The 12,176-nt window shown below is 42.7% G+C and overlaps 1 protein-coding gene across 1 annotated transcript in view; it reads right to left on the minus strand.

Moving 5' to 3' along the window:
• stk10 (serine/threonine kinase 10) overlaps positions 1-12,176 on the minus strand; it is a 49,810-nt gene that overhangs the window by 15,176 nt on the left and 22,458 nt on the right. The window contains exons 3-7 of the mRNA XM_079565944.1: positions 9,051-9,099; positions 7,928-8,077; positions 5,998-6,070; positions 4,092-4,286; positions 3,853-3,934 (exon numbers count right to left, since the gene is read on the minus strand). Coding sequence (XP_079422070.1) covers positions 3,853-3,934; positions 4,092-4,286; positions 5,998-6,070; positions 7,928-8,077; positions 9,051-9,099 — 549 coding nt within the window. The remainder of the gene's footprint in view (positions 1-3,852; positions 3,935-4,091; positions 4,287-5,997; positions 6,071-7,927; positions 8,078-9,050; positions 9,100-12,176) is intronic.

Raw genomic sequence — 12,176 nt, forward strand, 5'->3', positions numbered from 1 at the left:
GTGTCACGGACCAGTGCAAATGCTGGGGGCCATGACAAACTGTGTGGGGCCGCACACTGACTAACACTCCTCCTCCTCAAATGGTGTAACAGATACCGTTGCTGTAAACCAATACAAAGTCCTTTAAATTCTGAAGGCAATCTCAAAACTTGCGGCAATGTAATGTACGGTTATCTCACTGAGCCAAATGTGGGTAGAAAAACATCCAGTGCCGAACAGGAACAAAAAAAAAAAAGAGACGGGACCATGAGAAAGTATGTGGGAGGGGCAGCAGCAGTCACCCAGATGGTCTCGGGACAATCTCAGAAGTGCACTGTGAGGCTGTGTCATCTGTGTGTAGCATTCCAAAGCACACATGTGGAACAGGCGGGTGCACCCAAACACACTACTACAACTACTACTACTACTGCATTTGTCAACTGATATTACTGCCACTACTACTAGAATAAAACATGGAGTAAGTAAGTAAGTAAGTACTTTATTTGTTAGTCCTGAGCCACTGCGACTGAGCAGCGCTGACACTGTGGGCCAACCTGACCAGCATGTTTTTGGAGGTAAGGGAAACTGTAGCACCCGGAGGAAACCTGGCAGGCTTCCTTGGTGAGAAGTGTTTCCCGAGTTTGTCCTAGTTTCAGAGCGTGGTGTCCTGCACTGGTCAGCTCCACCTCCTCTTCCTCATGCAGCTCCATCCGCTCCACAACAGTCTTTCACCATCTTCTGGGAAGAACTTAGCAGTAAATCTGTTTTATTCTCCAGTGAACGTCCATTAGCCAGGAAACTAGAAGGCATGTGTGGCTTAGCTGTGAGTCTTCCCCAGATACCTCCTTGTTTGTCCCTTTTTTGTTTCCTGTTGCGCCTCTTGTGACTCCTCCACTGTGCTGCAGCTGTAGGGAGCTCTTGGTGCCTCTTCAGAGTTTCAGAAGAAATTGGTTGATCTTAAATGTTAGGTCTTAAATAGCTCTTAAAGGAATAGTTCACCGTTTTTCCATGCTGAGATATGTTCTTACCTGAGCTTAGACGAGTTGATACGTACCTGTCTGGTCTTTGCGCGTGCCCGTGGAAGAGCGGGTTAGCTTCCAACTTCACCTCGTTTGGAGCTATAGGAATACATTGGGAGAGGCCAAATGCTAACAACATCTTGCGTCGTTTTGCGCAGGACAGGTACGCATCAGCTCGTATAAGCTCAGGTAAGAACATATCTCAGTATGGAAAACTTGTGAACTATTCCTTTAAGCTTTAAGCTGTCTTTATTATCATAATAAATCATTATGGTCTCTCTGCAGTAAAAAAATAAATAAGCTGAACCTCACAAAAACACTGCAAAGACGTATAAAAGCATCCAGTAAAACAATATGGAACACAGTAACAACAAAGAAACAGAAAACGGCAAATAACGCAGCTGTACCAAGAGAGAGGGAGGTTGCTGTTTGTTCACACGTCGCCATGATTTTGGAACTTCACATAAAGTTATACAAAGTACAGAAAAAAGGCACTTGATGACTAAGCAACACGCTCTTAGTTTTCTGCACGCAGCTTCCTCTGCTGGCAGCTGGGAGGATCTACCACATTTAAGCGAGACACCATTTTTAGCTAAAAGCTTGCTCAGTCAATGGCGCTGCAACACATGGGTCTTGTGATGGTTTATAAACTTTGAAAATGCGAAGATGCTTCTAATTCCATTCCAACTAAAAGCATAAACAGGACTGTGTGAATGAAGCAGCTACTCCAGTTATTTCTTTGTTGAGTGAACACTGAACATAAATATTGTTAAACGCTCCAAAAAGACAATTTTGCATGATTTGTCCCCTTTAGCTGACACCAAGTCAAGGTTAAATGAGGACATAACCAAATCTACATTTTATCTAAGAATATAAGGCCAAAAACGTTACTCATGGCTCCTCTGGTTTGACCACCATATGACGTGTCCCTCCGAGTGATGAAAGAACAACCTCATGTCTATCGTGAGTAACCCCTAAAACACACTCCCACATCTATGATTCACTCTCCTCCGCTAATCCTTGCCACGTAACTTCCACATGTTTGGAGAAAAAAGAAAGATTGTGAAATATGCCCTTCAACTTTTCATTTCCTCATTTCTGAAACAGCCCAAATATTCATGGGAGCCTCGCGCGTATGACAAACATCTGAAACCTCCGGCGCGGCACCGAATCCTAACCGCGCCCGTCTCCTTCTCCCCCCACTGGAGAACACATGGAGAAATCCCGGCAGGACGCCCATCTCCTCTCCCTCTCGCTCTAATTGGACAGAGGTGCCGGGACCGGGGCAATGGCGGCGTGTGATTGGTGGGCGGGCGGCGATGCGGATAGCAGGCATTCCCCCGGCTGTGGGATGCAGACAGGAAACTGCGGCTCTGAATGTTAATAGATGCTGAGCAAAATTTGGATCCACACCCAACTCCCGTCGTGTTGCAGCATTTTTGTCATTCAAAGACGAGGACAGGTGACGCCGATCGTTTCCGTTTAAAGGATACACTCTGGGCAGTCAGTAGCCAAGATCATTTTCAAACACAGAAAAAGAAAATGTATTGTGCACTTCTCCAAATGTTTTCAGATTGCTTTCGTGACTCTGCCACTTGGCGCACAAAGAGAAAATACGATAAATGTGACTTGATACAGTCGTTTTGCAAAGACAGTAATCCAATAAAGCTAATGTACAAGTATAGAAAGTCTTTAGGGAGCTCCTAGACAAGCTCCTGATGTACAAGTCCCCAAGGAAACAATCCATTAGCAATAATATTGGTGCAATAATTTGTGGGAGAAAATAATATACCAGCATGGGCTAATAGGTGGGGCAAAGTGGAAGCCTGACAGAACACACAGGACAAACTGGATGACAGGCAGAAGTGCAAACCACGTATCACCTTTATGTTAGCTGCATGATGGCATTAAAGTGCCGTCTTCTTTTCACATTAAGACACTGCAGGTGAATAGGGAAAAAATGTATATTTACAGATATCAATTTGAAACTTTTGCTGTAGATCACTGGCATAAAAGTAAGAAAAAAATACATTGCAAGTTTTCTGTCATTTTATCTTTTCATATAAGAACAAGGTGTTTTATGCCTAAAAATGCCCCAAATTTCCCATCTTTTCGGCGACGAAATCTGAATCATGGATAGAGCTACATTCAAATGTATGGTTTCATTTTATTGATGAATGAGTTACCGAGACTTTCTCTGAGGGGATTTTGGATTTCTTGCTTAGTTTTAAAATAAGCTGTTTTTTGGTGGAAAATGTTGTACAGGGCTAGGGATTAAATAATAAAAAATCCCTCTGAAAAAATCTTCCAAATATCGTTCAGTCCAAGGCTGGAAAATTTGAAGTCTTTAGGTCCGACTGACGTGGACATAGTGTCGCCACAATGACAGAAAAATGTGTTTTGAGAAAAAGCCCTTGAAATGGCGTTGTCCCATTTAAGTCTATGGGGGAACATTGAATCAGTGCAATATTTAAACATGTTATTGTGAAGATTAGGTATATTTTCTGTTTCCGGGTGAAAGCTTGTACGTTCAGAGACCAATTTGGCCCAGAACCTGAAAACTGAAAAAAATGAGTTTTGCCTGTAGTGTCTCCCCTTAAAAATATACACAGTATGTAAGCATTAGCAAGAGGCTCTCATTTTACACAATCATCAGCATTTGCTCTACTGAACATTTGTTTGCACAACACACTCTGCCAGTTCACCACTCCCATCCTTGGCAGAGATCTCAATATTCCGATCTCAAAATAGACACCACTAACTCCAATGGTCAGTCCGTGATAAAGGATGAAGAACAGATTGATCACACCACTGTATAACAGCGGACTCATAGTAGTTGCTTTATTAAACCTACCCCCAGAAGTTGAGTAGCGGTCGGACGCGTCTCTGTGTTTCTGTCCAAAGACTTTCTCAAGAAATCGTTGAACTCTGGTGACCTGGGATAAACAAATAAATGATAAGAAAAGCTACATCAGGAAGCTTAAATAAACATTATTATTGCACTCCTTGTAGTCTTAAAGCATAATATCCAATCTAAACATTGATTACGTGACAACTTTCGGGCAGTATTTAGCGTCCCATTTTGGTCCTCACCATTTGTACGGCTGGTCGAGCGTCGGCGGGTCGGACTTGGCGATCTTCAGCAGGACCCTCATGGGGTTCAGCTCGTGGTGCGGGGGCTCGATTTGGGCCAGCTCGATCAGCGTTATCCCAAGGGACCAGATATCGGCCTTGTAGTCGTACGGGGCGTCCTTCATGGTCTCGCACATCACCACCTCCGGAGCCATCCTGGAACAACACGCAAGGGGGTGAGGTTCACAAAACAGCAGTGGGTTCAGAGAGCTTTCAGACTCCTTCATTGTTTGTATTGTAATCAGTAGTCATCTGACACGGTTTGTTGGTTGGTTTAGAGTAAAAAATAAACTCCTATAGCAGAAAATAGACCCTGCACCCACTGTACCTAGCACTCAATGGAAAGTTTCTATTCGTTTCCAAGTGCTTCAGATTGTGTATCATTAATAAGAAGTGGACGGTACAAAGTTGAACAGAGCTCACAAGTGTCTATAAACAGCGACTATGGAAAGCAGTATGAAAACACATGGCATTTAGGTTTTGAAAAGAAAAATATCAAAATATTAGAAAATTGGAAAAAGGCCTTCACGTTACTTTACATAATTGTGGTTGTCAACTGCTTTTTTTTTAATCAGTTGCCCTATATGAGCGATCACTGTTCTTGTTTACTTTTACTATTAAATCCCTGCGCTTAAAGGTGCACTGTGCAACTTTTTATGCGAAAAAAAAAAAAAAAAGTTAATATTTGTGCCTATTTGACATTATTGTGACCCAGCGGTATTGAGTGGTCACAATAGCACCTTTACTTTCGATCACGGTCAGGGGTGTCCAAACTTTTTTCATGGGGGGCCGAATATTGAAGCGTGCACGGGGTGAAGGGCCGTAGTAGTAGTAGTAGTAGTAGTTAGTGCCACAAAAGCTTCGACTAGAGGAGGTTTAAATTGTGCCCCACACCTCTATTTAAGCTTAAAACCTTCATGCCAGCTCTGTCTCACATAAACATAAAATGTTAGTTGTTCGGTTAGAATTGTATAGAATTATTACATTTCAAATAAAAAGATCCATCTCTGGTGATGTGTACCGATACAGCAAGAGGCTGAGGGCCACCATAAATTGGTCTGAGGGCCGCATTTGGCCCCCGGGCCGCACTTTGGACACCCCTGATCACGGTGATCTCCACACCGCTCCAGGATCAATTCTTTTTCAGGTTTTTCAGGTGAGAGGCTCCGTCAGCAGTGAAAACCTTCCAAACAATTGATCCTGGAGAGTCCTAGAGACCACTGTGATGGAAAGTAAAGGCGCCATGCTGACCACTCATATAGCCACTGGGTCACAACAACGTCAAACACGCACAAATATCACCTTTTTTCCCCCACATAAAAAGTTGCGTAATGCACCTTTAAAAATGCAGTATATGCCTGACGAAATCAACATGCATTTCAACCCGCTTGTATAGACTTCACAATATTCGGCGCTTTTGGTTTCCAAGGATTTTTACAACCAGCAATTTAAAAACAGACCGCACCGCAATGAATCACGACATCAACTGTCAATTTACAAGTCAGTCATCACATCGTATCATTCTACCTGAGTGAACAGGAAGCACTGATCTGTCTCTGTTTGCACAAGTCAAGATGGGCTGCCAACTTTCTGATGAGGCAATCACGATACCTTTTATAGAGGAGTTTGTTGTACACTGATACGGACTTTGGCCCGAGATTGATATCATTGTGCAACAGGGATCGCTATGTTTTCAAAGAGAACGGAGGGCAGGGCTCAGTGATGGAAACATGCTCTTGACAATGGCTAATAAATGGAATTGCTTATGATTATGGATTGGGCCCAGAATATCCACAACATCTGTGCTAGCGACAGGATGGATCAATTTTGTATGTTGTAATGATCAAATATATGTTGCATTACTCACCAATAGGGCGTCCCAATGAAGGAATCCCTTCTTTGCAAAGTTTTTGTGTTTTTCGCCGAGACGCCAAAATCCGCTGCATGGATGAAAAAAAAATATTGATTTATGAGAATAAGGTGAAAAGAAAAACAGTCAATCACATCCATCATTCTAAAAAAGAACTAAACTAAACTAAAACTGAACTTAGGCACATGTTAATGTCACCATGCATTGTTGTTTTACTTTTTGGCTGTGTTAGAAGGGAGATCGCAGTCATTTTGAGGAATTACTGTGGCTTTTATATCACTTATTCTGTGATAATGACAACATGGCGATGCATTGTGCAGTTTCTTTTCTTTTTTTTTAATGACTTACTTGCATAGGTGATTCACTGTGCACCTTTAGAAACTGGAATACATTATTTAAGCAGCTCAAAGACACAGAACTGCTTATACTTGTGTCACTGTTTTCAAAGCCAGATTGCAGTGAGCGCTTCCTTGAAGCTTTGGCAGAACACCCGGGTTTTAACTCAAAATGGCAGCTGCCTGTAACTACTTCAATTACAGTCCAACTTGTTCTAAAACAGGAGGATCTGGGATTTTGACAGAAAGGAAGTTTACTTCATAGAAAACAATGAGTATGATGATAAGTATTGGTGAAAGGGAAGCAAATGTCACCATGTGGATGGGACAAACTGTTTATTTAAATGTCCTTAAAGGTGTGTTTTCATAAAAGCGTCATAAAAGCGTCTTGTGACAGCAGTGGAATGTGTGTAAAGGTAAAATATGCCCAGTGACGTGTTGTCATTATCTTAATTATACTGATCTGACCTCTCTCGATTGCTTTGTTTGAATAAATACAGTGTGTGCTCGGAGACAAGGCAACTCCCTGTTGTTGCGTTTATCACTGCGGCGGAAGTGACTTGGTTTACGAAAGGTTTATACATGTCTTGATAAAGTAATCTAGGGCAGGAGCAATTTAGACCCCACAGAAGTCCACAAACGTTAACTCACCAGCCAAGTTTAAGTTTATCAAGCGGCTTTATTCCCCAAACTCTGAGATCATTTATGCGTGTATTTGAAACACTGCTTCGCTTATTAATTAAACGCTCATTTGACTTGACGTAGCAACAGTTTGTGTCAGACTGAGGTTCAGAGGAAGCTACATTGAACAGGTGACAGGCAGATTTTTGTTAGACCAACCTCTCCCTTTCTCAAATGTCCCACTTAATAAGACCTAATTCTGTCTTATCAGACGTTTTCCTGCGCAGCACTTTCTTTCTGCCCTGCCCTGATGTTTGTGCGTTTGCCAGCGGAAACACGTCAGCACGTGGGCATTGTTTTGATTTTGATTCTTCAGTCGAGTGTTTGTGTGTTTAGGCAGAAAATAGGGAAGGCAGATCAAAACGCACTCGCCAAGACACTTTTGTTTGTAATTAGAGGCCCCATACCTGATTTTTTTTTTTAAATTATAGACAATGAAATAGAAAACCACTGAATTAAAATGTTAGTTTGGGTCTGAACTCACTCGCGTAGCATCCCAGTTCTTAACAGGGATGGGTTTATAAGCATATCCCAAGGTGAGACCTCGTGACCTTTTCATCTGGACCCATCCCTACTGCTTATTGTGGTTTTGCATGCTATATTACATCAACACTGTGTCGTCCGAAGTGTTGGGCTGAGGCCTGGACACAGAAATATGCCAGATTTCCCAGAATACAATGTTCCCACATAAGTTTGAGTTATGGTTGTCCTCTCAGCGGGACAGGCGCGGGGTGTGAGCTTTTGGAGTGAGAGAGAGGACTCCGGAGTAAAAAAAAACCTGGAATGTGCACTGAGACTATGGTTTATGCTCGGATCAACTCGAGTTCTACAGAGTGAACGACGATGAGAGAGATAACAGCCTCGAGGAACTCTTTTTTTGAAGAATTTTTTAGTTCCTATTGAGTGAGTACCGAGTTTGATGTCCCCGTCGAGCATGAGCAGGATGTTGCCGGCCTTCAGGTCTCGGTGGATGATCTTCATACTGTGGAGGTAGACCAGCGCCTCCAGCATCTGGCGACACACCACTTTGATCTGAGGCTCGGTCAGGCCACGGTCCAACTCTGGAAGAAGCGCAAGACGAAACATATTTAGATTGACTTTATTTGTTAGGCCAGAGAAGAAGAAAAACAACCTAAGAAGTATCTGAAGTATCTGGTCAATTCCCACTTGTGTCATAAAGCATACCGGGTGAGCCAATTAGGTCATGCGGAAATCCAAATATACTTAGGGAGCTCTTCTCCATGCAGCGCACCTTGCACATTCTATTTGAGTCTGTGTACAAACATTACAAGTGTGCGAACCTGCGAGAGCCGGGATTAGTTCCCTCAGATCGCGTAATCCCGCTTCAGAAAACCCCTCTCAAGTCCCGGGGCCGCGCAGACTTTACTGTAGTGATCCTGTGTTTGTTTAGCTGCAGAGGGGGGGGGGGGGCGGGCCGATGCGAGACGTGGATTACACAGAGAAAACACACCGGGGGGATTCCCACACTGCCCTGGCATTTCACCCACCCCATCCAAGGACAGCCCGCTGCACTGAAAACCCTGCGCACGTCTCGCTTTTGTGTGATATAAATGGAAGTCCGATGCATTGTTTGGCTGAGGACCTTCGATGTTGACTGAAGTCATAAACAACTGGACCAGGACCAAAACGTGGGTAGAATGTGACAAAATAAGGAAATGCACTGCTGAAACTAGACTTTTGCAGACTTTTTGGTAACCTGGCAGTTGGTTCAGATATCAAAAAATGTGTAAAATCGACTCTTTTAGGAAAAATCTCAAAACCTTTTAGGAGAGCTCTTGATAAGGCCTCTGTTCTTTTTTTATTTTGCCATCGTAACATTCTATACATTGCGTTATGCCCTTTCTAACAATGTTTAGAAAAGTTCTTTCCCCGAGTTAAAAAGAATCCGGTGGTTCTCGTCTACAGATGAAAGTGAGAGGGTGGTGGTGGCTCTGTTGCCGCAGGGGGTGAACCTGAGCTGAAAGGGCGCCTGTTAAACAAACGGAGCTCTTTGCAGGAGACGGAAACACTTACCCAACATGGTGGCATCCACTGCTCCTCCAGGACAGAACTCGATCATGATCTGCGGAGAGAAGAGACACATGAGAGACCGCGCTTTACTTGAGACCGGAGGCCAAGTGAGACCTTTTCTATTCGGGACAGAAATGAAAATGCACAATAACTAATTTCATGAACTTTTTTTTTTTTTGTATAGACATTATTATTGGCACTATTTGTCTGTGTGCTTTGGGGGATGTAATATTCTCAAGCGAAGGAGGTCATTTGTTTCCATTCAGGATTCAAAAGCGCCGAGGGAATTAAGCATCATCAACATCTCCTGGAGGCCACAAACAGCTTGTATGGCTGTATTGCGTTTGGCAAACAGAAGGGTTGAAGGTTCAGCTGACAGACCAAAGGACAATGGCTTGGAGCGTAAACAAAGTTAGCGCAGTCGGAACATGATGCAAATACCGTGACCATGCACAGTACCAGCAGTTATATCACTGAATGAATGAAATCACATGGAAAAATGATGTCAAGTCTACAAAGAAAACTTGGAAAACCTTGAGGATTACTCGATCTGTTTAGCCATAAGATTTGCAATTGGTATAATGGGAAGCGCCTCGCCAAACTGATGCATTCGGGTCCATCCATCCATCCATCCATTTTCTTCCGCTTTGTCCGGGGCCGGGTCGCGGGGGCAGCAGTCTCAGCAGAGATGCCAAAACTTCCCGATCTACACACCTCCTCCAGCTGTTCTGGGGGGACCCCGAGGCGACACCAGGCCAGCTCGGAGACATAGTCCCACCAGCGTGTCCTGGGCCTTCCACGAGGCCTTGTCCCACTAGGACATGCCTGGAATACCTCCCGCGGGAGGCGACCAGGAGGCATCCGGAACAGATGCCCTAGCCACCATTCGGGTCCATGAAATAAATTTGTTCTCGAGATCCACCGATATGGGTTTTTCTAAGGCCAATTCCAATTTCTGGGGATTTTTATTGGACGATTTTGATATGTGTGACCAATATTTTTGACTGTTTTTGTCTAGTCTATAATCCTGTAAAAACAAAAACACTAGGCCACTCCAGCGGTGGCTGGTTTTATTTTATTACTTCGGTCATTTCTGTGACTGTCACAGCTTTGATTAGTTGCCGTTAGCATTAGCATGCAACCGTTAGCATTAGTATACTGTTGCTAGCCGCGGAATTTTGCAGGGCGATCAAAAACACTCTTGTAGAGGTTAAAACTAACTCAGTGATTGAGTTCTTGATCACTTTCAATCTCGGAGATATCGGCTGACCTCTAATTTCTTCCAATACAGTAGAATACAACATTATGGACTCTATAGGCCTACTTACTTACTGAATGACCTACAAACCAAAACCACCCAAGACAAATGTTCCCCTCTTTTACAGAACTTTCAAAGCTTCCCAAAATTGACAGCTGGAGTGAAACGAAGCTTGTAATAAGTTGTCACTTCCTACAAGACACTGCCAAGTCACAGTGAATACTCGGCAGCGAGAAGTGCCGGAGCAGAAACGCCAAGTCCAAATGGCCACTACTCCAGCCTTAAATGGTGCAGCGCAGCCTGGAAAGCCATCAAACTTCATTTCCTCTTCTTCTTCTTCTTGTTTGGAGAGCAAAACGAGGGCAGATTCCTAAAAAGTTTACAGAAATACGACATGCTCCTTTTATAGCTATGGCGTTACATTTTTCCTATACTTAATGAATGATGTGTCCACAAAACATGCTACATTAGGTCATACTTATGTAACTGGGGAAGTAAAAACGCAATGACAACATTGGGGTGTGGAGTTTCAGGGCTGACAAAGAGCTATAGAAAAAAGAAATTCCGTCTGTAAGTGAGTGGAGATGGAGGGAGATGTGAGCGGATATGCATACCTTCAAAAGTCAGGGACAATCGAGTGAATATAGAAATGTTCAGTTCATGTACAACCGAGTAAAGTTATTCAAAAAGGTAACGCTCACAAAACGTTCAGTAGCCCTTTCAGCCGATTTATCAACAATGGCTCTGTATCTAATGGTTTTATTCAGTACTTTTTGTATACCCAGTCTGGCAAAGCATTTCTCAATATTAGACCATGTTCAACTCATTGCATCAGTCCCGTCCCCGTCCCTCCTGACCCTCCCCGGCTGTGGCTGACACAGCGCCTCGTGTTTTTTCGGAGGCGACTGGTTTGCGTCGCCTCGAGGTTTTCTCATGACGTCGTTGGCTCGGCTGCTGCAGGAATGTGCTCACACCGGTCCGGCTGCAGACGTATACCTCTCAACCTCACACCTGCACTACCTGAAGCCAAAGACATGAGACGGCAAACTCTGAAACATTGAAATCGAGTTATGTCTTGTTTATTTACTGTTGTTTTTTTGGGGGGGTGGGGGACTTTTTTCACTTTGACACTTCCTTTTGTTACCTATAGATGCATGAAGTTTATGTTTATGGTTATTTAACCCCCCCGCCTTAACCGAGTGCATTTTCTCCAGTAGTAACGGCTCATTTGAAAGCGAAGATCTACAAAACTGATGTGTTTTATCCCATATTTGTTTCTTTTTCGTCACAATTTTATCTTTTTTGTCACATTTTTGTCTCTTTTTCGTGACATTTGTGCCTCTTTGTCATCACTTTTGTCCTTTTTCCATATGACTTTTGTCTCTTTGTCACATTTTTGTCCTTTTTTCGTCACATTTTTGTCTCTTTTTTGTCAAATTTTTGTCCTTTTCTCATCACACTTTTGTCTCTTTTTTCATCACATTTTTGTCTCTTTTTCGTCACATTTTTGTCACATTTTTGTCCTTTTTTCCATCACATTTTTGTCTCTCTTTTTTGTCCATTTTTTGTCCATTTTTTCATCACATTTTTGTCTTTTTGTCACATTTTTGTCCTTTTTTCATCACATTTTTGTCTCTTTTTTGTCAATTTTTTGTCCTTTTCTCATCACATTTTTGTCCTTTTTTCATCACATTTTTGTCCTTTTTTTCGTCACATTTTTGTCTCTTTTTTGTCACTTTTGTCCTTTTTAATCAAATTCTTGTCTCTTTTTTGTCACATTTTTGTCACATTTTTGTCCTTTTTTCATCACATTTTTGTCTCTTTTTTGTCCATTTTTTCATCACATTTTTGTCTCTTTTTTGTCACATTGT

This window comes from Gobius niger (assembly GCF_951799975.1).
Source record: "Gobius niger genome assembly, chromosome: 11".
NCBI classification, from domain to species: Eukaryota; Metazoa; Chordata; class Actinopteri; order Gobiiformes; family Gobiidae; genus Gobius; species Gobius niger.